This window comes from Harpia harpyja, chromosome Z (genome assembly GCF_026419915.1).
Source record: "Harpia harpyja isolate bHarHar1 chromosome Z, bHarHar1 primary haplotype, whole genome shotgun sequence".
NCBI lineage: Eukaryota > Metazoa > Chordata > Aves > Accipitriformes > Accipitridae > Harpia > Harpia harpyja.
In genome coordinates, this window is record NC_068969.1 from 105516634 (window position 1) to 105540286 (window position 23653).

At 61.3% G+C, this 23653-nt stretch overlaps 2 protein-coding genes across 19 annotated transcripts in view; both read right to left on the reverse strand.

Annotated features, from left to right (window-relative positions):
- Positions 1-798: 798 nt before the first annotated feature.
- On the reverse strand, positions 799-14593 carry TPM2 (tropomyosin 2). 12 transcript variants are annotated; one of them, XM_052777480.1, is made up of 9 exons: positions 14371-14592; positions 13551-13676; positions 6983-7116; positions 5786-5903; positions 5594-5664; positions 5269-5344; positions 4564-4626; positions 4162-4231; positions 799-1102 (listed from the first exon to the last, which is right to left on the reverse strand). In XM_052777480.1, exons 1-9 carry the CDS (start codon positions 14482-14484, stop codon positions 1020-1022), a joined length of 855 nt encoding a protein of 284 aa, XP_052633440.1. In that variant the 5' UTR covers positions 14485-14592; the 3' UTR covers positions 799-1019. The 12 variants fall into 12 exon arrangements, with proteins under 12 accessions (XP_052633440.1, XP_052633438.1, XP_052633447.1 ...); XM_052777478.1 differs by lacking the exon at positions 5269-5344 and adding an exon at positions 4758-4833 and having other exon boundaries at positions 14371-14590; XM_052777482.1 differs by lacking the exon at positions 799-1102 and adding an exon at positions 1118-2349 and having other exon boundaries at positions 14371-14593.
- Positions 14594-18717: 4124 nt separating this feature from the next.
- Positions 18718-23653, reverse strand: part of TLN1 (talin 1) — a 37528-nt gene continuing 32592 nt past the window's right edge. For all 7 annotated transcript variants that reach the window (XM_052776439.1, XM_052776444.1, XM_052776438.1 and 4 more), the window contains exons 51-57: positions 23328-23433; positions 23063-23187; positions 22639-22764; positions 22433-22495; positions 21989-22171; positions 20601-20726; positions 18718-19955 (exon numbers count right to left, since the gene is read on the reverse strand). In XM_052776439.1, the coding sequence (XP_052632399.1) occupies positions 19824-19955; positions 20601-20726; positions 21989-22171; positions 22433-22495; positions 22639-22764; positions 23063-23187; positions 23328-23433 (861 nt within the window). In that variant the 3' untranslated portion in view covers positions 18718-19823. The remainder of the gene's footprint in view (positions 19956-20600; positions 20727-21988; positions 22172-22432; positions 22496-22638; positions 22765-23062; positions 23188-23327; positions 23434-23653) is intronic.

The window sequence follows — 23653 nt, forward strand, 5'->3', positions numbered from 1 at the left end:
AGGGATATCCGCCGGGTAGTGTGGGACAACAGGGCTTGGCGCACATCACGGAGGGCCCAAAGTGGAGGGCAGGACTAGATCATGACTTTGGGCATCCCCAGGAAATCCAGCCTGTTTTGGTGGCAGCGATGAGACACATCCTGCTGTGCTTCTCTTTGTGTTGGAGAAAATATAGCAAGCCAGGAGGAAACTTCCTGAATCCTTTGGGAATTGGTTGCCTGCTGCATTAATGTTTGCCAGTTTATACAGCTGTCCTTCAGGCAGGCAGTCATTCAGTGACTGGTAATAGTAAATGCAACTAGTACACAGGGTAAGCAGCTAACCCCAGACCTGGAGAAGACCCTTATAACTAATAATGCGTGCGTGTATGGTCACCTACTTGTATGCATCCTTAGATGCCATCATGAACACGAACCATGAAGCAGGCTCCACAGAGAGGTCAAAGACCTTGTGGCTTCCCCAAGTGCTAGGTAGTTAGCATGCTGGCTGTGGAAGGGGACACACCAGTGACCTATGTCTATCACTGTACACTTGAAGAGGATGGTGAGTTTGGACTGAGCTTGAGATGTGAAGGTTTCCTGTGCATCCCAAGGAAGCAATGGAGACAAGGGAACGCAGCCCAAACTGTGTGCATTACCACTCCCAGCCCCCCACAGCCACAGAGAACATATTTATGCTGGCCGTACCCACCCTGGACCCAAGCCCCTGCAGAGCATGCTTGTAGAAACTGGGCAGGGAGACCCCCATCACGTATCCCAGTGCCTGTACCCACCCACAAGGATCAAACGCACCCATCCATCTTGCCAAATTGCTTTAATATTTGGACATGAAGACAGGACAGAGCCAGTCAGGCTGTGCACAGACAAGATGTCCCTGAGCCACACTGTAAGGCTGCAGGGCTTCCCTTCTCAATGGATGTGTGGATTTGGCCAAGACGCAGTTCAGTGATGACGTCCTGAGTGTGCCAGTGGGGTGTAAGTGTGGGGTAGGGAAGAGGGATGGGGGCTTCCCAGTGCAGCTCAGAGGTTGTTCAGCTCCAGCAGGGTCTGGTCCAGGACCTGGTGGATGCCCACATTCTCCTCTTTGGCACTGGCCAGACTCTCTGTGAATACAAGGAACACGCAGCCACGCACACAGACACAGCCCAAGTGTACCCAGGTGCAGCCGGACCCACACACACCACACCAGCCACAGACACACACAGAGATGGACATTTCAGTACAGTGACAACCTCCAGCTAAGTGGGGCATCCCTGCGGAGCAGACTGCATGCAAACAGCCCCATCACTGGCAGGGATGAGCCCAGCTGCTCCAGGACCTGCCGGGGCAGCCAGGCCAGTCACTGGGGGCAGGCAGTCCCCGCTCTTCAGCATTTCCATCATCCCATGGTGCCCGGTTGCCCATGGCTGGGCCCTCCGCAGCACTGGTACCACTGGCGGGTACCATTCCTTGGCCAGTCACCAGCACATCCTGCCTCAGGGCATCACCAGCAGCTGGCTGTGGGCACGTGCACAAATGCTTGGCCAGCGAAAGAGGAGAGCCAGTGCCTGCTGCATGACCCAGTGGTGCTCCATGAAGAAAAGGAGTGAGACAGGAGCCCAGAAGGGTGGGCAGACAGAGAAGGAGCAGAGCTAAAGAGGCTGTAGGGATGAGCTCTGCCAGGCAGCTTACTGCCGAGGCAGCCTCCTCCAGTGTTCACTTCCAGATGGCATCCTCCTTCCCTCCAGAGACGGGGATGGGACGAGAGCTCTGCCTGTTCAGCCTCATCTCCCAGCACTCCCTGCTGGGCTCTTCCCTGTCCCCTGCCCCAAGTTTGGGGCAGCGGGTGCTGCTGGGTCCCCAGTTCCTATCTCAGCCCTCCCAGCACCCTGCAGGGACCCTGCTCTGAGGGGATCCTCCTTGCACAGTTTGGGGTGACCAGAGTGAGGAGGAAGAGGCTGGCCGCTGAGTCCTGGGACAAGGGGAGGAAGGCAGTGATAGAAACCACCACATCCCTCCCCGGCAGGGCCAGGCTGATGCCAGGGGACAGCCATCACCACGTGGGCGTCCCACGACATCTCAAAACCCCTCATTCCTCTCCCAGGAAAAACCGACCAGCTGCAGAGAGGCTCCCTGTCCCCCCCAAGCAGGGCAGTTACCCTCAGGGGCATAAGCCAAGGCTCCCCACCCTGCCTAGTCCTGGCAGGGAGCGGGTAGGGGCTCCCAGCCCCAAGCCAGCCTGGCCAAAATGGGGCAGGGAGGCTGGGCTGGGGCAGGGAGCTCTGGGCAGCTCAGTTGTTAAGTTCAGTAAGGATGACCCGCAGCTCGTTAGTGAGAACACGGTTTTTCTCAGCCTCCTGCCGGGAGCGCTCTAGAGAAAACAGAGACATCAGCGCAGCAGAGGGAAGAGAGAGAGAAAGGCAAGTTAGTGAAAAGAAAACAGTGTTCCCCAAAGCCCTAACTGGAAATCCCAGAGCCGCCCAGCCAGCAGCAGGGACAAGCTGGACTGGCAGGAGGAGGCAGCTGGTCCAGGGTCAGGGAGGGGGCTGTGGGTCCATCAGTTTGGGAACTGGGTTCTGGGACAGGGTAGGATGCTGAGGAAGGAGGAGGATCAGGGACCCATTTAGGGATCGCTGCTGAAGGGCAGGGTCAGCCCCTTCATTGAGGGAGAGTGATGCAGGAGAGATGCCAGGGATGAGATCGCTACTTGCAGGCAATGTCTGGGAGTGGGGACAGGGAATGGACAGGACCAGGTCTAACCCTGCTATTTCAGGACAAAAGAGTCATGGAGAAGATGGCACGAGATGAGGAAAGCTGTGTATGAGAGCCAGGGGGTGGCAGGGGTCATCTCCAGGCAGAGGCAAAAAGGGCCCCATCCCGCTCAGCCTGGCAGTGTGGGAGCTGCTCGGGGCTCAGCCACAGCCATCCCAGGCGTCCAGCGGCTGCGAGCTACCTGCGACCACCTCCTACCACCCTGCTGCCAGCACCTGTATGAGACAGGCAGGAGATGAGGGACAGAGTGGCATGAAGAAAACAAAGGAGAAACCAAGGACACAAAAATGCTTTATTGAGACCAACTCAGTAACCCAGAGGGACAGAACATAAAAGAAAAGTCATGAAATGCAAACTGAAGAGCGATGTGCAAAGGACAGAAGGGAGGCAGGGATGCGGGAGGAGCTGGGGGTCTTGGGACTGCCTGCCTGCCTGCCTGGGAAAGGGCTGCCTGCGCAGCTGGACCCAACCCTTCATCCCATGGGCCTGAGCTTTGGCAGCGGAGATGCTGCCTCCTCTCTGCAGGTCCTTCCCACACTGGGCCCAGCAAGCAGCACTGGTGGACTTTGTTGGGGGGATGTGGGGGTTAGGTGGCCCCACTGGCCCCAGAGCTGCAGGGTTCCCTGCGCTGCTGCTGCTGGGGAGCCAAGGAGGGAGCTGCTGGAGCAAAGGGCTCCTTGGCACAGCCCTGTATCCCACTGGGCAATGCTGTGTCACAGACCTGCAACTGCATTAGGCACTGTCTGTGCAGCACGTTGGGGTCCCAGACGCTGTTGCCCTGCCCTGCCCAACACCCCCAAGCACCTATACCTTGACTCCCCACAAAGAGGGGTATTGCGGGAACACCCTGGGCCGGCACCTGCCCCAAAGGAGCTGACAGACAGGCACAGGCTAGGAAGGACAGGAGGAGGACAGACCAGGCAGGGAGGGTAGTGGGACAGCCAGGCAAGCAAGAGCTGGGGAGGGAAGAGGCAGGCAGGGAGGGGTGCAGTGCTGGTGTCCGGCGTGGGGCTCAGAGGGAGGTGATGTCATTAAGTGCATTGTCCAGCTCCTCGCTGATGGCTTTGTACTTCATCTTCTGCGCATACACTTCGTCTGCAGGTGGGTGGCGGGGGGGGGGCAGTGCAGGGGGCAGGCGGCAGAGAGAGAGAGAGTGGCTGTGAGCAGGGGGCCGAGGGCGGCAGGAGCGTGCAGGTACAGGCTATGTGGATGTGGCCCTATTTCCCACCTGAGGGCAGAGCCCAGATCCCAGCAGCTCTGCGCTCCCACGCTAGACACCACGGCATCCAGCCTCCCCCCTCCCAGGACCCACCAGCTCACCCTGGCCAAGCCCTGTCCAGCCCCACCAGGGGCACATTGTGGCCAGCGCTCCCTGGGAAGGAGGGACACGGGGTCAGCGGGGATATTTTACCTTCTAGATCATCAATGGTTTTCTCCAGCTTCGCCACAGACCTCTCTGCAAACTCCGCCCGGGTCTCAGCCTGTGGGAGCACAGCAGGGAGAGGGTGAGCTGTGGGGCATGACGGGGATGGTGCAGGCTGCACTGCATCCCAAATCTGCCCTGTCTGCAACTCTGGTACCCTTCTCCAGAAGCCCTCCCCTGGGAAAGGCAAGGGACAAGGGCCCCGTGGACCCCCACACCCTAAACCAGAGCAGGCTGATTCGGGGGGGCATCCCTGACCCAGGCACCTGCCATGCTGCAGGGCTGCAATTTGGGGAACAGTGGGAGGACACAGGCATAACATGGTCAAAACCCACATGGGATGGCAAACTCTTGCCTGCATCGATGCAGTGCCAGGCCCACACCCCTTACCTCCTTCAGTTTTTCCCCTAGAAGCTTGATTTCCTCCTCATACTTGTCCTCCTTGGTGGAATACTGCAGAGAAAGAGACAGGCACCTGTGAGCCCCATGGGATGCCTCCAGCCGTCCTTCACCCCAGCAGGAGACCCCAGCACCCCCAGACCCCACGCATTCTGCCCAGCCCCAGCAGCACCTCTGGGTCCTACCTTGTCAGCCTGGGCCTCCAGGGACTTCAAGTTGTTGGTGACAATTTTCAGCTCCTCCTCTAGGTCACCACATTTACTACATCCCAAGCAGGGGCCGCCAGGAGAGGGAGCAGGGCCGGGGGGCAAGGAGAGGGGGGGAGCAGAAAGAGCGGGCATGGGGAAGGAGGAAAGAAAGAGAGAAAACAAGTTGAGAGAGGGGAAAACAGCACAGGTGGAGAAGGAGCAGAGCCACTGCGAGCAGGAGCTGCTGGGACGCATCCGTTCATCCATTCCTCGTGCTTCCTTGCACGGACACCCTGGGCATCACTGCCAGCCGGCCCCACCAAGAAGGAGAGCAGGCATGGTGGGATGGAGGAGCGTGCCCAGCCTGCGCCCGCCAGAGGGGGAGGTGAGGGGAGGTCGGCGGTGGAGGCAGCGGTGCAGAGAGGAGAGAGGTGGCTCGCACGGTTCGAGAGACAGCGACAGAGAGAGGGGGGCTGCTGCGCATCGCCCCGCGCCCCTGCCCCAGTACCTCTTCCTCTGAGGCAATGAGGGATTTGAGAGTCTGGTCCATGGTCCGCAGCTCTTCTTCCAACTGTCTCACTCGGCTGGGGTGGAAGAGGGGCACCCCGGGGGGGGGACAGCAGAGAACAGGGTCAAGGATGTGCTGCCGGTGGGCTGGCATCCCCCTGCCCCTAGCCTGCAAGCCCAGGGACCACCCCAATGGCAGACCCTGCCGCTCCCAGGGAGGGACTTCCCCATCCCCATGCAGACATCCCCGTGCCCACGGCTGCCAGGGATTTGGGGCAAGGGCTGCATGGGACCTCCGCGCGCTGCCCGCCAGGAGCCCTGCTCACCTCTCCGCCACCTCTGCCCTCTCCTCCGAGCGTTCCAGCTCTCCCTCAAGGACAACCAGCTTGCGGGCGACCTGTTGAGGGCAGCAAGAGGCACGTGTTGGCCCCACGCTTGCTCCGGCTGGGGCACAGGGCTCCGAGGACGCAGCCCCGGCTGCTAACAGGGGGTCATGAGTGGGGGAAGGGAGCACGCACCTCCTCGTATTTGCGGTCAGCCTCCTCTGCGATGTGCTTCGCCTCTTTCAGCTGCATTTCCTGGAGCTCCATCTTCTCCTCATCTTTCATGGCCCTGTTTTCGATGACCTTCATGCCTCTGAGGAAAGCCCAAGCCAGAAGATGTTACTGCCATGGGTCGAGGTGGCACCTGTACCTCCTGCCTGCCCTTTGTTCCCTAACCCCGCCATCCTCCAGCTCCAGAGACATGGGACGTTGCCTGGGGATGCCGGCACTCGCTGGCGACCCCAGGCAGTAGGGTCACACCAGCAGTACCCCAGGGATGCTCCTGTGCACAATTACAGCAGTGGAGCAGGTCCCAGGGCCGTGTTCCAGAGAGAGGACCTGTGGCTATGTTGCCTCTCAACCAGGCAGGTCCGGAACCCATCATTTAGGGGGGAAAATGTCTGCAGCCCAGGATGAGCCAGCCACAACCTCCACAAAAGCAGCCTGACAGGCCAGCAACCTTTAGGAAATGCTAAAAAACATCCTGTGGCAAAGCCTTTTCTCATTCAGGGGTGATGCTCACAAGCAGGGGGTCACCAAAGCCCTGTGAACCCCCACGGCAGGGACTCCTGCAGACTTTTCTCCTCTCACTTGGATGCTGTTGCTCAAACTGGTCTTTGCTAATGGAGGGAAGAGCTCACGTAACTGTGAGGAACACCGTGACATGTCCAGGCACTCCCGCACAACCCGAATGCCTTCACCTGCATGGCTCCGGCCTGGGAAACCTGCTTGCCAGCAGGATGGGGCAACAGACTTTGCAGGACTGTTTTTTTGAATGACGCTGGTTCGTTGTCAAAAGCTGACTTTGTTTCCCAGGCACAGATGTCCTCTCCTGGGCTGTTGTTCAGCCCATGAGTGTAGGAAGCTCCTCAGGAGCAGAAAACAGGCTCCAAGCACCCTCTGCTTTTGGTTACGGCCTGATATTTGTATAAACACTGGATCAAATATTTTCAGGGTTTTATGGGTGCCCTGGAAATTTCAAAGCCCTTTTAAGAATGCCTGTATCTGGGGGCCTTCTCTGCATTGTGGCTTTGCTCTCTCCCTTTGAGGTCTGCAGGAAAACCAACACAAAGCCCATAAGGTCACTTCAGAGGCACCCCACTGTGAAACGAAGGGGGCTGCTTGCAATCAATGGTGACCCAATGCCACCCCTGCTGTCCCTTCCCATCACACCTCTCGCTCTCATCTGCTGCCTTCTCAGCTTCCTCCAGCTTCTGCAGGGCAGTGGCCAGGCGCTCCTGGGCTCGGTCCAGCTCCTCCTCCACCAGCTGGATACGGCGGTTCAGAGAAGCCACTTCAGCCTCAGCCTAAGGGAGCAGAAACCCCTCAATCACCCCATGTCTCATACATACATACATATATATTTTTTTTTTAAAAAGCATTTTCAGTGGTTACTTCTGCATTTGCTACGCAGAACACCCCTTGGCACTGTGCAACAAGCCAGTGCTTACTGGAATGGGATGCCCGACCATGCATCCCCTCGCCTTCCTATAGGGACAACAGGGTTTTCTCCATCCCTAGTGCCCTGTTTGACACTGGCTCCTCCCAGCCACACAACCCCAGCCCAGCCTGTGCAGCCCCTCCACCACATCTTCACACCTCCGGCTCCTGTCCCGTAGAGGAACAAGGTGCGTTCCCCAGGGTAGGGTGGCCATAGCAGCCATGCTGTCATGGGGATGGTATTTGGGGTTTGCAGAGCAGTGAGTAAAGGGGGAGGAATGCCCTGTGTGGCTTTGCTCCCAAAAAGGAGATCGGAGCCGCTTGTGGATTTCCTGTTTACGGAGGCGGTGGAGTGAGCCGGGAGCCTCTCCTGTGGGAACCCCCCCACGGGCCTGTGCAACAGGGCAGCCTGAAGCCAAGCACAGCTCGCCCCCCCCACCCCGGACCCCAGCTGATGTACACAGCACAGTGCCAGGGGCAATGGAGCGAGTCGCCCCCGGCGGGCTGGGACCCGGCCAAGCTGTGGCTGCTGGGGCCCAGCGGACTGGGGCCCCCCACTTTCCCAGGCTCCCCATGCGCAGGGCTGGGAGCTGGGGCTGGCCGGGAGCAGTGGCCCTGGCCGCCCGCCAGCCCCTCGATGCCTGGCCTCGTGCTCTTTCCATTTGGTAAAGGCCTCCTCCTCCATCGCCACCACTGGGAAACGCTGCCTCAGCAGCACCCGGCCCCGCTCCCTGCAGGGGGGGGCTGCAGGAAAGACAAACCCTGGGGTGCAAAGGGACGGGTGGCGATGAGACCTCACTGTGGGGAGCAGCCCCGTGCACCAAGATGCAGGGAGGCATGCACCAACCCAGGGGATAATGTCTCCTGCTTATTCACAGGCTGGAGCAGGCCTGGCTGGCTGCAGTGCCAGGTCCTGTCTGGCCTGGTGCTCCAGCGCCGGGAATGAATGGCCTGGGGGACATTGGCCAAGCAGGGGGACTGTGGGAGCAGCGAGGGGCTGTTACCCTGCGTGGCCCCGCTGAGCACCCGTGGTCCCCCGTGGTGAGCTGGCAGGGTGGGGACCGGCGCAGCCAGCACCTCTCTGAGCAGAGCAGCTCATCAGCACGCCGGGAGAGTGGCCGGCCCCAGAGCTGACACAACAGTCACCTCCACCCCATGAACACCCTTTTTTCCAGGCTCACCGAGAGCTTGTCCCTTGCCAGACTGCCCAACGGGGAGCTGGGGCTGGCCCCCACGGTGCGATGCTCTGCCTGCAGCATCTGCCTCACATCGTCAGGAGCCTTTTTTCCCAGGGAATCACCCCCAAAGTGGGTCAGAACTGCCCGGATGGACACTTGGGAACACGAGCTCTCTGGCAGCTCCCAGTGACCGGGGAACCCGATCTGCGGCTGCAGGAAGGGGCCGTTTCCTCCGCACACAGCCCGAGTGACAACAGCCCGGGTACCGCACCCAGCTCTGCCGCTCCTGATATGGTGAGGATGTTAAAGGAGTGGGCATGGGAAAAAGAAAGAAAAAACACTCCAGCCCCAACAACAACAAAAAAGCTAGACCAGGAACAAGCTGCAGCTTGGAAATGCCATCCCACTGCCAGAGTGGAAATTCTGGCCTGTGGCAGCGCGAAGGGCTGGCTTGTCCCCGCAAAGGGACAGACTGGAGAGCTGAAGGCTCTGCGACTGCTGCGGCCCGGACCGCAGAGCCCGCTGGAAGCCAGACATGAACCTGGGCGTGGGATTTTTAGCTGTGCACGCCACCGGCCTCCGAGGGAGGGAATCCTTTCCCAGGATCTGCCCGACCCCAAGCAGAGCCAAGACAGAGCTGGCCGCTGACTGCTCCCCGGGGAAACCCTGGGGAGCCCCGCCGCACCGAGCATCCCTCGCAGAACCCACGGAGGAAGCAGCTGGAGGAGGCAGTCCGGAGGCAGGGACGCTGCCCGAAGCCCCCTGCCCCGGGGGCTCTCGCCAGCTGCCGCGGCACCCAGCGCCTTCCAGCTCCCCCGGGACCTCCCGGCCCTCCGCCCCGGGGGCGGCCAGCCCCGGGTACCGGCGCGGGGCAGGGGGGAGGGGGAGCGGGATGCCGGCGGCGGGACCGGAGCCGGTGGGGCATCCCGGGTAGCTGCCGGCCTCCCCCCCCCGCCCCTTCCCCGTCCCCTCCCCGGCGGCCCTTACCCGCTCCCGGGCCTGCCGCTCGGCATCGGCCTCCCGCTGCAGGTGCTCGGCGCGCTCCTCCGCCTCGTCGGCCACCTGCTGCAGGCTCTGGATCTTTTTCTTGACGGCGTCGATCGAGCTGATGCCGGCCATGGCGAGGGGCTGCCGGCGGGGAGGCCGCGCCGCCGAGCCCTTTGTGGGATCCGCCCGGCTCGGGCAGGAAGCGCTCAGGCAGCGGCCGCTCCCGCCGCCCGCCCTGCCTCCATCCCTTCCTGCTCCTCCTCCTCCTCCTCCTCCTGCCACCGACCGACCGGGGCCGCCGCCACCCCGGGCAGCGCACGCTGACCCCCCCCGGCAAGGGCGCACGGTGCCCACCTACAGCGGGAGGGGTGCGCACTCGTGTGTGTGTGGCGTGTGTCCCCAAACCCCCCACACAGGACATAGAGTCCCCCCCTGGGCAGGAGACGTGGGTGTGTGTCCCCCCAGGCAGGGGTCACTGTGCCCACCCACCCGAGGCAAGACGTGCAGCGGCTGCCGGGCAGGGCACACCGTGCCCCCGTCCCGGGCAGGGTGCACGGTGCCCCCCCGGGCTGATGCACAGTCCCCACTGGCTGGGCACACGGTGCCCCCAGACAGGGCACACAGTGCCCCCCAGGATATGGGACGCAGCCCCCCCCCCCCTCAAGGCAGGGCAACATGGTCCCCTCCATGGGCAGGGTGCATGGTGCCCCCCAGGCAAGGGTGCACAGTCCCACTGAAATCCCGCAGAGCGATGGAGAGGAGGCCAGGGAGTCCATTTCCCTGGGGGAAAAGGGGCCCAGGGTGTCTGGGAGTGCCAGAGCCTGGCCCCTGTGAGCCCCCATGGGCACAGGAGCAGCGTACCCATGGATGCTCTCCAAGCTCTGCCCCCCCAGACCTACCTGCTGCAGAGCTGAGGGGGGGTCATGGACTTTTGCCCCCCCAGGGGCCATAGGTAAGTCAATGAGAGGCATGGGGCAGGTGGGGCAGAGCCCGCTCCTGCGTACCCTCCCAGGATACCTAAGGCTGGAGCTCCAGGGCACAGCCCGGTTCCCAGCAGCCATCCCCTTCAGCCCCTTGGCATCTGCTCCCCCAAGTGAGGACCTGGCTGGCAGCCCCACAGAGACCCATGGGGCCCAGGGAGCCCCCTGCACCCCCCAGCCACCCTGGGGGCTCTGCCCTAGGGGGGAGGCCAGTCCCCCAGCTCCCAGCTCTGCATCCTAGCCGGGGCACATGCCTTGACCCATCAGGAGAAGCCGGCACTCAATCGTCCCTTAAGGAGCTCTGACAGCTCCCAGGCAGCCCCAGCTGCACTTTACACCTGCCTCCAGGGACACCAATTCCCAGGCTGACCCTGCTGGCTGCCCTCGGCTCCAGGACCAGGGGTCCTGGGGGGAACCCAGCCACATCGCCAGCAGCGCCCTGCAGCCCCCCATCCCCCTGCCAAGTGGCAGTGGATGAGGCGGCCCTGTGGGTCCCCTGGGAGCACATGGCCTTGGCCTTGGCTTTGGTCCTGGACGATCCTGCCCCGCTCCCAGCACAATGCCTGGATACCAAGAGCACTCCCAAGCTGGTGCACGGGGCCCAGAGCAGAAAGAGGGGTCCCTGGCAGCAATGGGGCAGGGGTGAGATGGCTGCAGGCAGGCGGGGAGCAGGTTGGGGGAGAGGTTGGGGGGCAGACACCCCGGTTCCATGGCAGCCAGGCTGGGTGCCTCCTGCTCTGGCCCCACCCAGGGATGCAGTCACTTCCCAGCAGAGCCCCGTTCCCTCCCACCGGCTCGGGGAATGGCCAAATAAGAGCAAAGTCTCGGCCGGGGAGAGCAACCGGGGCGGGAACTTGGGTGAAGCTCTCCGGATCGTGGCCTGGGAACAGCGGAGTTTCCCTGGGCCCCGCCGGAGTGGCCAGGGACAGGCCACCGGCTGGGGACACGGTGGGCTGGAGGGGGCTGCTCTGGCTAAACCCGCTCTCCTGGCTGCGCTGTGCCCTGCAGCTCCTGCCTGCATTCTGCCCTGGGCACCGTGGGCTGTCCCTCCGGGGGACAAGAGGTGGAGGGGCCACGGTGGCCTCGCTGAGCTGCCAGGAAGGGGCTGCCAGCACCGTAGAGCTGCCACCAGGGGTCAGGCGCTCCCCGGTCTGTGCCACCATCTGACCCCCCCCCGCCAAGTGCCTGCGGGTCGCTTTGCACCCCTTAGTGCAGCCCCCGAGGGCTTCATGCCTGCCACCCAGTGCTGGAAGCAGGGCAGTGCCGGAGCAGGGGGAGATTTATTCTTTTAAGGGATTTGTTGACATTTTTGCCGAGAGCAGGAGCTTGCCTGGATTGCTGTGGTGGGCCCTGACCTGGCCAAGGGATGGGGACGCTCCGTGCTCACAGGCACATGTTGTCCTGGCAGCCAAGGGGAGCACGGGGGTCCCTGGGGAGGCGGGCAGGTGGGCTCTGGGGGTCCTGTCACTTAGTGCTGTCAGCACATTCAGGGCCCTGGCAGGGGGACCTGGTGACTCCCGGAGCCCGGCACATGGCGCAGCCCGTCCAGACTTCGGCATTGGACCCAGGGTGGCTGTGCTGGTGACAGGCTCCCAGCCCTGCCCGCACCACCTGCTGCGGGCAGCCTGCCCTCCCCAATACTACTCCTTCACCATGCCTCCCCCTCCAGCCCTTCCCTGGAGGAGTCAGTGGCTCCTGTCCACCATCTAGGACGGGACTGTCCATGCCAAAGCCCACAGACTTGCCAAGCCACGGTGGACTGAGAGCAGGGCAAGACACCGTCCCTGCCCAGGACGGCACCACAGAGCCCACTGCCAGCAGCAAGCCACTCCGCACCCCATGGCCAAGGTCTGCCCAGTGCCACTGTTTGCCCCTTGCTCTGAGCCCCACCCTGCGGACGTCCCGTCCACGCTCAGCCAGATCCCTCACTGAGTTTGCTCTGTCCCACACCAGTATGGATCCAGTGGGACCAGTGTGAACCCACTACACACAGGAGCCACCCTGCCCAGCTTGACATGCCTGCCCCACGCCAGGATAAATGTGCCCTTCCAGAGGATTTTCAGTGTTTTAACTTCTTGGTTTAGTATCTAACTAAATTGGGGCAGGTCTGTAGGGTCATCAAACGGGGCTGGGGAGTCCCCTGGCCACTCCCCAGGGGCTCTGGGCCACCCCAGGGACTTGTGCTGCCACTGCTTGTCCTTGTCTGCTCACCCCTGTCCTGGCGGCCGCCTTGGAGATTTGACGCATCTCCCCCATTTAGCTCCATAAACCAGCTGGGATTGAATTTTTTGTTCTCAATCCTAAAAAACCTGGCCATGTCCTGCTGGCCATGCTCCAGCCGGCTCCCCTTTAGCTTCTTCTCCAGTTTCCAGGCTTGGTTTTCATCAAAGAAGGACTGGCTATCAAAAGGAGGATTTATTTATAGGGTGTTAAATACCCTGTGTGGCACCGCCGGTCGTTATACCCTGTTCCCGAGCGGCTCCGTGGCCGCACACAGCTGTTCCACCCTTCATCCTGGCCGGGCACAAGCCAATTTCAACACCTTCCTAACATCTCCCTAGCGGGATCCATTTCCCAGGAGAAACATCAGTCATGGCACTATAATAAAACTCTTCCAGGCCTTGCCCTTCCCAGGGTACAGGGTGGCACATTGGACCCCAAAATGACCAAGTCCCCCCCATGCACCCAGAGCATCCTTCCTTGCACCCAGCACTTGGCAGCTGGCCACAGGCAAGAGATTCTTCCATTTCTCTACCCTTTTTTGCTTTCCTGCCACAGTTTACCAAGTACCGCAGAGTTTTTCCTACAAGCATTGCAGAAGTGCGTGCCTGGGGACCAGCGACACAGCTCGGGACACTCGTCCCCGTTAGCTTTGGGGACCCAGGCAGGTGGCTGCCCACAAAGCTCCAGGCGTGACCAGCAACCTGAGCGGTGCCTGCCGCAGCTGGCCTGGCCCCCATGCCCTGAGCAGGATCTGTTCAGTCCCTGCCCTGCATCTCAGCCTGGTTCAGTGTCAGCATTGCAGGAATGGGATCCTGACAGTCTTCCCCAAGGACACTTTCCATATAAGGCCTCCCCCTCTTCCTTCACCCCCCCCCCCCCCCCCCCGAGGTCCAGCGCCTGCGCAGGGGAAGAGTTGCTGGCGCGCCTACATACGTCTGTAGCTTTCTTCTCCGCCTGCTCCAGCTTCTCCTGGGCCTCCTTGACAGACTCGGAGTACTTCTCCACCTCATCCTCCGTGCCCTTCAGCTTCTTCTGCAGACCCTGCTGCTCTTCCTCCAGCTGGGGAAGGGATGGAAGGCGGGGGTCAGGGGGGATGGCGGTGCCCACAAGGCTGGGGGGCATGGTCATCTTCCTCCTGGGGGAGGCTGGGACCACAGCAGGAGCACATGGGCATGCTCCCTCTGTCAACTTTGGGTCCACACATCCTCAGGGAGCCCTTGGTCCCCAGGGCCAGAGCAGCCCCCAGCACCCCTGAGCCTGGCAGTGGGGCAAGGGGGTGGTGGGCTCCCTCCCTGTGTAGGGGACTGGAGAGGTCCCAACATGGGGACACAGCTCTGGGGGGCACCAAGCAGGTCGCCATCTCTGTGTGGCTGGGGTGGGAGTATGCTGTCCCCAAGGGTCTCCCTGGCAGAGGGATAGGGACGTGGCACCGGGGTGTCCCACTGAGATAAGGCACGTTTGGGGGGCCCGACGTGAGTGGTCAAGGGCAACAGGCTGGAATGCTGGTCCCTGGGGACAGGCACCCAGTGGGGTGAGGTCCCCGGGGCTGGGCATTCCTAGAGCTGGGATCCACAGGTGGGATACCCAGTGGGGCAAGGTCCTCAGGGCAGGAGGCCCCTAGGACAGGGGTCCCCAGGCTGCACACCTGATGCGGGGAGGTCCCCGGTGCTAGGCACCCCGAGGGCGGAGGGTCCCCAGGCTGAACACCCAGCAGGAGGGGGCTCCCCGGGGCTCGACACCGTGGGACACTCACCTGCTTGCAGCGGTCCTCTGCTTGCTTCTTGTCAGCCTCCGCCTGCTCGGCACGGTCGATGGCGTTCTCCTTGTCCAGTTTCAGCATCTGCATCTTCTTCTTGATGGCTTCCATGGTGGCGGCGGGCGGGCGACGGGGCGCGGAGCGGCGGCGAGGAGCGGAGCACCGGGGGCGGTGGGAGCACCGGGGGCGGCGGGAGCACCGGCACTGAGCCCCCCGGCTTCGCCGCGCCGCCTAAGAGCCGGGGAGGGGCCGCGCCGGGCGGGGGCTGCCCCGGTACCTCCCCCGCCGCCCGTCAGCACCTTTTAGGGACAGGCTGGCCACTGCGGGCCGCACCGAGCGGGACGGGGAGGGGGGCACCCCTGGCGGCCACCGCCACAGCCCCGGCGCCGGGCACCCACGGGCGGCAGCGGGCGAGGGACGACGACACGCACGGGGGGCACCGGGCGAGGGACGGTCACCCCGGGGCACAGCGGTCGGGGTGCCCCGGGGGCACTGCGGGAGGGACACTGCAGGGCACCGCACGAGGGGTACCCCGGGGGCACCGTGCTAGGGACACCCCCGAGCACAGCGGTAGGGACATTTCTGGTGGCACTTCCACCGTGGTGCCGGGCTGAGGGGGGGGACGACACCCCTGTGGCCTCTCACCGCTGTGGGGAACACGCCATGTCTGGCCCTGCGCTTGGGGACTGCTGTTACTGTGCCCCGGGGACACCACCAGCCGTCCACCCCCAGGGCTTAAGACCTGCCTCTGCTCCGGCTAGAGCTGTCCCCACGCTAGAGGACATCGCATGGCTGGCACGGCCCTAGGCACACTTCATGCCCTGTCACTGCACCCTGGGGCCTGAGGGACCCTGCTTGCTGGCAATGGCTTGGGGGGGAACTTCAGGGGCTGGCACGGCACTTGGGGACCCCCATGGGCTGGCACTGAAGTTTTGGAGACACTCTTAGGCTGTGATTGCACTCAGGGACGCCCACAGGCTGTGACTGCAGCTGGGGACACCCATAAGCTGTGACTGCAATCAGGGACATCGCAGGCTGGCACTGCAGAGACACGCACAGGCTGTGATTGCACTTGGGGACACCCACGGGCTGTGACTGCAGTTGAAGACACCCACAGGCTGAGATTGCATTTGGGGATACCATGGGCTGGCACTGCCCACATGGGGAAAATCTCCTGGGAGAGAAGCCAGTGGAGCTCCTGACCTCCCCATCCAGCTTCTGCGTCATGGTGAGGTAGGAGGGCCCCAGATCTGTGCAAGCTCCCTGGGACCCAGCTCCCCACTACCTTGCACCCTGGTGCCACTGTCCCTGGCACCCACAGGGACACTTGGCATATGCACAGCCCATAGGGTGGCATTTCAGGGTGACACAGCGCAGCACGCCACCCCTCTCCATCTTTCTGCTCTAAATAAACTGTATTCCACAGGCAAAAAAATGCAAACCCTTCAGATCCTGGCTCCTCCAAAAATAACCCACGCTTTAATAACGCTCGTAAATGCTTCTGGCGCATTCCCAGCTGCAGGGTGGGCTCCGGGCAGGGGGGGCTGGAAGGAGCCAGTGAAGGGGCCATGGGAGCCATGCGGCATGTGGGGAGGCTGGGATGGGACAGGGACAGGAGTGGTGTGTGGGCTCCCCCAGCCCATCGGCCGGTGGCCGCATCCAGCCCTTGCCTGCTGCAACTTTTCAGCACCTGTGCTCCAAGCAGAGAGGAGCAAAAGGTTTTTGAGAGCTGGAGAAAGTGGCTTTCTAGGAGCCCTCAGACCAGGGTTGTGGGGAGCATAGGAGGGATGGGAGCAGCTGAGGACCAAGGGGCTGCTGGCACCACGGGGAAAGCAGCAGAAGAGCCACTGCTGGACTCTGGAGAGCCGCTATTAATACTGACAAATTAGGCACATATTTGGACAAGGAAAGTCAGTAACCGCCAGCACGCGGCTTCTGAGGGGAGGGGGAAGATCCATCTCCCATCATTCCCGGGCGAGGATGGATTTTTTTCTGCAAGATGCTTTGGCCCGAGCAACTTCATGGGCTTAGTGCATGAGGGAAAGACGATGATGTGCATAGTGCAAGCAGCCAGGCAGTTGCCCTGGAGCCCTCAGATGTCCCCTCAAAAGATGCAGTTTTCCCTTGCTACCCGCTTCCCTTTGCGCCAGGCATCATGGCCACATCCTACTGGCACAGCTGGGGCCATCCAGGTGCCCAGGCCCTTGAGTCTGCCCTCAGGGCTGTCCTCTGGGGTGACCTCTGGGACAAGGGGATGCGGAGGGGTGTGCGTGCGCATCCCTCCCATTGCTGCCCCAATGCCCAGCCCTGCGCTGGGCTAAGGTCTCCAAGGATGGGGACCCTCCTCCGTGTCCCACTCTAGGGTCTGACCACGCTCCCAGCAAAAGGCTTGTCCTGCCATCCGACAGGAACTTCCCAGGTGCAACCCATGCCGCAGCCTCTTGTGCCATTCCTGGGCTCCTCAAGAAATTGGGCTGCAGCTTCCCTGCCTGCCTCCAACTTAGCCGGATTTGGGTCCCTGCAGAGGTGCTGGTGCCTCTTGACTGTGGCTTCCCAGTTCTAAGCCTCCACATGTGCTTGTCCAAACCTGCCTGCCAAAATAACCTCTTGCTCCAGTGGGTGAGATTTAGGGGACTGGGGTGAATTACACCCCATGTCCCTCCCCTGGTGTTTCTGCCACCACCCCTTGCCCCTACCCCAGCCCAGAGGACACAGCAGTAGATGTGCTTGCAGCCCTCTGCCCGGGATGCTGGACTTCCCTCGGTCCCAGGCTGCTGGGATGAGGCCGGGGCTGCTGCCACACTGTGCCTGCTCACTGTCCTTGCTGGTCACTCAGAGGGGCCCTGTGCCTGGCCGGTACCTGGGTGAGAGCCTGGTGCAGGGTCAGGCCAGCGCAGATTGTCAGGGGACAGCTGGGAGGACTGGGATGCCTGCGAGAGCCACAAATCCACCCTGGAGCCTGGCCAGGTGTCCTGGTTTCAGCTGGGATAGAGTTAACTGTCTTCCTAGTAGCTGGTACAGTGCTATGTTTTGAGTTCAGACCGAAGAATGTTGATACACTGAAGTTTTCAGTTGTCGCTTAGTAGTGTTTAGACTAAAGTCAAGGATTTTTCAGCTTCTCATGCCCAGCCAGTGAGAAAGCTGGAGGGGCACAAGAAGTTGGCACAGGACACAGCCAGGGCACCTGACCCAAACTGGCCAACGGGGTATTCCATACCATGGGACGTCCCATCTAGTATGGGAACAGGGAAGGGGGGGGCGGGGAATCGCCGCTCGGGGACTGGCTGCGTGTCGATCGGCAGGTGGTGAGCAATTGCACTGCGCATCATTTGTACATTCCAATCCTTTCATTATTGCTGTTGTCATTTTATTAGTGTTATCATTATCATTATTAGTTTCTTCTTTTCTGTTCTATTAAACCGTTCTTATCTCAACCCACAGGTTTTCCTTCTTTTCCCAATTTTCTCCCCCATCCCACTGGGTGGGGGGGAGTGAGTGAGCAGCTGCGTGGTGTTTAGTTGCTGGCTGGGGTTAAACCACGACACCAGGGGTGAGCATGCCACGGGGGACAGCCCCTCTGCACCCCCAGGGACGTGCCCGCAAGGGGACAGGGGTCACCGGCCAGGATGCTGCGGGATGCTGAACTCGTTGCTCGTGATGCTTGTAGCTCATGCTGCTGGGGACAGGTCCCGGAGGCAGGGGACACATGCCAGCCCACCCGCGTCCCCGCTCCACCCCACAGCATCCCTGCCTGCCCCGCCGCTGCTCAGGCCCTCCGAACCCCCGCTGATTGACAGGGTGGGAACAGGTGGGGACATGCTCAGGGCAGCTGCTGGCCGCACAGGTTGGCCCTGGGGGGCTATTTTGGGGCATGAGCTCAGCGCCAGCAGCCGGGAGGGCTCCGGCCACATTCCCAGACCCACAGCACCAAGGGCTGCCACTTGCCCACCGGTGGGCCACCGGTGACCGGGGGGTGTCCCACCTGCACCCCTGTAGCACCCTACCCAGGGATATTTTTGGCTGGCAGCAGGAGTGGGGCCAGGAGCCCAGCTGCTCACCCCCCCCCCCCGAATCTCAAATCCCCCAGCAACAAAATCCCGAGGGCCCCCTCCCGCGGTGGCAGCCCCCCCAGCAGCACCTGCGAGGGCCAGCACATGGCTGGCAGCAGGGGTCTGGCCTGCCGGGTGCCTTGGGCTGGACGTGCCTCAAATATTTTCCGTGCTGTATAAGCACTCGTGCTATCCTCCCCCGCCTCTGCTGGGAGGGCAGGTGCCCATGGCCCCCCTGCGCACCAGTCTTCCCTTTCTCCTGGGGGGGTCCCATTGATACCCAGGTGGCAAGGAAGCAGGAAAACCAGTTTTTATTGATGAACGTGTCTTTCCAAGGAGACATCGGCATCCCCTGCCCCACCCTGGAGCCTCAGGGGGAGCTGGTTTCCTTCAATGTTTAATATGGGATGCTTAAAGTATCAAAATAGTGAGAGAAGCCTCAGCAAGTGCAAAGGGGGAGGGATGGGGTCCCGGAGCCGAGGAGGGCTGGGATGCCGGGCTGCGGGACCACAGCAAGAGCTGGGTGTTAGTGGGCAGGGAACGAGCTGGGGGCAGGGAATAAATGAACTTTGAAAGCTGCAGGCTCAATACTAGAGAAATGGAAAAGTTACAAAAATACTGCAGATCTTGGAACACGATGCAGGCACTTGGGAAGGAGGAGGAGGGCAGAACTGGCTGGGGCCGTGGGCAGGGAAAAGCCCTGCAGGAAGGCAAAGAGCGGCTCTGGGATTGAACCCACCGCACGCCCCGCATCCTGAGCAGAGGCACTGTGGCTTCCAGCCCTGCTGCTCCCCAGAGGGGCCCAGGCTGAAGAAGATGCTCATGGGGGGACACTCAGTGCCTCCCGGGAAGTTGTGGAGGAATAGGAAGAGGAGGAGAAGGAATATTCAGCCAGCAATAAGGCATTGGAGGTGAAAGGCGGCTCCGTGCGAGAGCTCAGCGAGGGACCATGCTGCTCCCTGCACCCATCGCACAGGAGAGGGCAAGCTGCCAGCCTCTCCCCCTCCTGTACGGAGGAGAGAGAAGAGAGGAGCACAAGTGGGAACGACGAAGGCACACGGAAAAATCCCCTATAATGAAGAGCTCTCCAGCCCCGCACACTGGTGCTGGCGGATGAGCCCTGAACCCGTGCAGCCCCGGCTCCCACCCCTGCTGTGTCCCTCCAGGCGCTCTGGCTGTGCCCTGGGTGCGTGTGGGAAGGTGGGCTGGGCAGCGAAGCGGCGTTGCTGGTGCGGCGCCGGCTTGGAGCGGCGGCTGGGTTAGTCCCGGTGCTCTGGGTACAGGCAGAGCTCTGGTCTAGCCCAGGCAGCCCTTCGCTTGAGGCGGGTTGTCTTAAATAGGAGCGGGCGGGCGGGCGGGCGGGCAGCAGTCTGTGCGGTGAGCGGCAGGAGGGCGCGGGGCTCAGTTCTGCTCCTCGTCCCGCAGCTCCGAGGGCAGGAACTTGTACTGCTGCTGCCGGATCATAGCCAGCTTCTTCCGCGCCTCCTCCAGCTCCCGCTCCTTGCGCAGCATCTCCTCCTGGGCGGCGATGATCTGCCGGGAGAGAGATCGCTGGGGTCACAGCTGTCTCTGACAGGGATGGCCAGAGCCTCTGCCACGGCAATGCCGACTCCAGAGCCAGGCTCTCCGGCTGCTGCTTCCCACCCACGAAAGCCACAGCCTTCCTGGGCTGGTGTGGCCCCAGGGGACGAGGGCTGTTGTCCCTGCGGTGGGACCATGGTCCTCTGGAGATAACGGGGAGCAGCACAACTGCCGCAGCCCAGCCCCATGCACCCTGTAGAGGGTCTCAGCTGCAAGCCTGTGGCCTGGAGGCAGTGCTGGGACCTGTGGCACCCCCGTACCAGGCAGCTCTCACCCCTTACCCAATGTTTTGCCCTTCACACGTGTCATGGACACTGGGATGGAGTGGGCACTGCACCAAGGAGAAGTCAGGGTGTTACACTCATGGAAGCATGCACCATCACAGGCTGTGCCCACTGCTACATGTGGCAGGACAATGGTGAAGCCACAGTGTTTAATTGGCACTGGGTGGGATGGGGGCACCTGCAGCATTTTTGTGAGGCTCTCTGGAGACATGCCCCATGCTGGTGGGTGGTAGGACATGCTCCTCAGACAGGCACACAGAGGTTGTGGTGGCAGCCAGAGCCACCCCTGCCCCACCAGAGCAGCCCAGCTCACCTGTGCAATTCCCCCAACCATCTTCTCCTTCACCACCACCGTTTCGTCATGGTCCTGGAAGGCAGCTGCCTTCTGCGCTGCCTTCACCAGATTGTCCGACGCTCTCTTTACCGCATTGCCGGCGGCCTGCAGCAGGGAAGAGGGGGAGCGGCAGCGTAAGTCACAGCCCCAGGGTACGACTGCTGCCAGGCTGGGGGGGGCAAAAGAACCCCTGCCCCAGGCTGGTCTGGTAGGCAGGACAGGCAGCCAGGCGGGCTGGGAGCTGCAGGCAGGGATTCCTTTACATGGCTCGCTGCCTTGCCACCCGCTCATGACCATTTCAGGCACTGCTGCTCACAGCCGGGCTCTGGCTCCTGTCTGAGCCATGGGGCAGGGACTGGGGGGCAGCCCTTCAGATCCTCCTCAGCCCTTGGCCCCAAGGCACCAGCACTGGGACCCCATGTTAACTCCCCAACGCATGGGCATTAACCTCTTGTGTGGCATGGCCTCTGAGGATTAAGGGTACTACAAAAAAAGCCCCCCAAACACTATCCTCTTGAATGCCAGTGACACAGTGCACACATTTGTCCTGGTTTTGGCTGGGATAGAGTTAATTTTCTTCCTAGTAGCTGGTATAGTGCTATGTCTTGGATTTAGTATGAGAATAACATTGATAACACACTGACATTTTCAGTTGTTGCTAAGTAGTGTTTATACTAAGTCAAGGACTTTTTCAGCTTCTCATGCCCAGCCAGCAAGAAGGGTGAGGGGGCACAAGAAGATGAGAGGGGACACAGCCAGGACAATTGGCCCAAACTGGCCAGGGAATACTCCATACCATGTGCCATTATACCCAGTATATAAACTGGGAGGAGTTGGCTGGAGGGGGTGGATTGCTGCTTGGGAACTAACTGGACATTGGTCAGCAAGTGGTGCGCAATTACATTGTGCATCACTTGTTTTGTATATTCTAATCATTTTATTATTGTCATTATCATTATCATTATTATTATTATTATTGACTTCCTTTCTGTCCTATTAAACTGTCTCTATCTCAACCCATGAGTTTTACTTCTTCTCCATTATCTTCCCCATCCCACAGGGAGGGGAGTGAGCAAGCGGCTGCGTGGTGCTTAGTTGTTGGCTGGGGTTAAACCACAACAGCATTTCAGGTATTCCTGTGCCAGTTCATCATCCACCTGGCTCAGCATCACTCACTTGCCTGGCACAAAGCTACCAGTGAAGTCCAAGCGACCTGGAGCCTGTGCTCCAATGAGGTCCCTGCTGACGGCACCCAGGCAGGGAGCGTGAGCCCTGGAGAACACCCACGTGCCCTTGTCCCCCTCCCATGCACCCCTCGAGCAGCTGGGAGGAGGCAGCTGGGGCTGGAGGGGCAGCCTGGGACTCACCTGGAGCCGCTTCATGGCCTCCGAGTCATGGTCAGCCTTCACCTTGCAGGCCACCAGGAGCTGCGCCGTGGAGGCAGCCACCTGCTTGGCAGACGAGATGAGCTTCTCTTCGCTGGCGTGGCCTTGCACCGCTGCATTGGCGGCTTCGCACAGGTTGTTGGTGGCAGCAGCCACCATGCGTGCCTGTAGCAAGAGAGGCTGTCAGGGGGGGGTATGGGAGCCTCCCCTGAGGAGGGTATGCTCTGACCGGCCCCAAGGAGGTTGTGGAGCATGGGGTGGTGACAACCAGCTTCCACGCCATGTCTCAGATGGTGGGAGAGGGAGTAAGAAGCATGGCTGCTTCTTCCACCGAAGAGAACCGCCAGGGCAGAGCATCCTCATCTTTGCAGCAGGAGCCAAAAGGAGGGTCCCCCCTCATCCCCTGAGCATGACCTTGATACTCACAGCTGAAATGAGTCCCTGGGACCACTGTCCATCATCCACTGCGTTGGCGGGGATGGCGCCCACCTGCAAGGAAGGAGAGGAGGAGTGAGGCTCACCACCCCGCACACCCCTTGCCACAGGGCACGAGGGCTACAAGCAGCCCTGGGAGAAGGGAAAACCCACCACAGCCCTATATTTTTGTATTTGTTTCCCTCTTCCAGCCTTACCTTTCCTTGGGCCACTAATTCTCGCTGGGCTGCTGAGGCTGCCTTCACCAGGGCGCTCGTGGCTGCAGCAATGGATTTGGCAGCTTCCAGGATCTGCTCCTCAAAGTTCAGGCTCTCATCTGCTTGCTGTGGGCAAAAGTGGGGTCTAAGTCCCAAGCAAGGGTGCTAGGACAAATGGAGCAGAGCAGGATGATGGCTACAGGGGGCTGAAGGGGCACATGTAAAGCTCAATTAAGGGCTATGGGGTGCAGGAGGGCCCAGGCTGCCCAAGGAAGGTCCAGCTGGGAATGTGGGAGGCAGCAGGAGCACAGGAAGAGGGACCGGTTGTCGGATGGGGCTTCACACGTGGCTGAAACACAGGCAGAAGAGCCCCAGACCACCCCAAGCTGAGCATGGGGGGTCATCCAAGGCTCAGCACCACTACCTTGGGCTTGGCTCTTGGTTTCAGCTGCTCCAGCTTCTTGGCTGCAGCCTCAATGGCAGCTGCTGCCCCCAGCAGCTCATTCTCAGCGATGACGGTGGGGTCTTCTGGGTCAACCCACTCTGTCCCTAGAAAAAACGGGAAGCGAGGCAGGTTAACTTGTGTGCGGTTTCATTTCTGACTTGCCCTACCTCCTCCATCAGCGGCTAAGCCCTCCACCCTAATCCCAGCCCTCGGTCCTGCCCCTTTGAGCAGGACCTTTCATCACCTTTCATGGCCTCGGCTGCCTGGATGAGCTCGGTGACAGAGCTGGCCACGCGCTTGGAGTAGCCTGCCAGCTGCTGCTTCAGCTCGTGAGTTGGCTTCTGCAGGATCTGCGGGGAAGGAGCAGATGTAAGCGCCTGGAAAAGGAGGACCTCGGAGGTCTGTTTAAGGTGCGCTTCCCAGGGAAGCTGGGTGGGATGCCCCAGCTCCCCCACATGTGTACACAACAGACATTGTCTGTGATGCTTTCCTGAGTGAGCCTGGCTGGTCTCCTCCCACCCAACGATGGGATGAGCTTCCCGTTAGCCATTCTGCATCCACAGCTTCTGG

Coding starts and splice junctions, on each gene's coding strand:
- TPM2 (XM_052777480.1), bottom strand. CDS start 14,484: ATGGAAGCCATCAAGAAGAAGATGCAGATGCTGAAACTGGACAAGGAG. Junction 13,677..14,370: donor CAGAGGACCGCTGCAAGCAG/GTGAGTGTCCCA, acceptor TCCCTTCCCCAG/CTGGAGGAAGAGCAGCAGGG. Junction 5,345..5,593: donor AGGGCAGAGGTGGCGGAGAG/GTGAGCAGGGCT, acceptor CTTCCACCCCAG/CCGAGTGAGACAGTTGGAAG.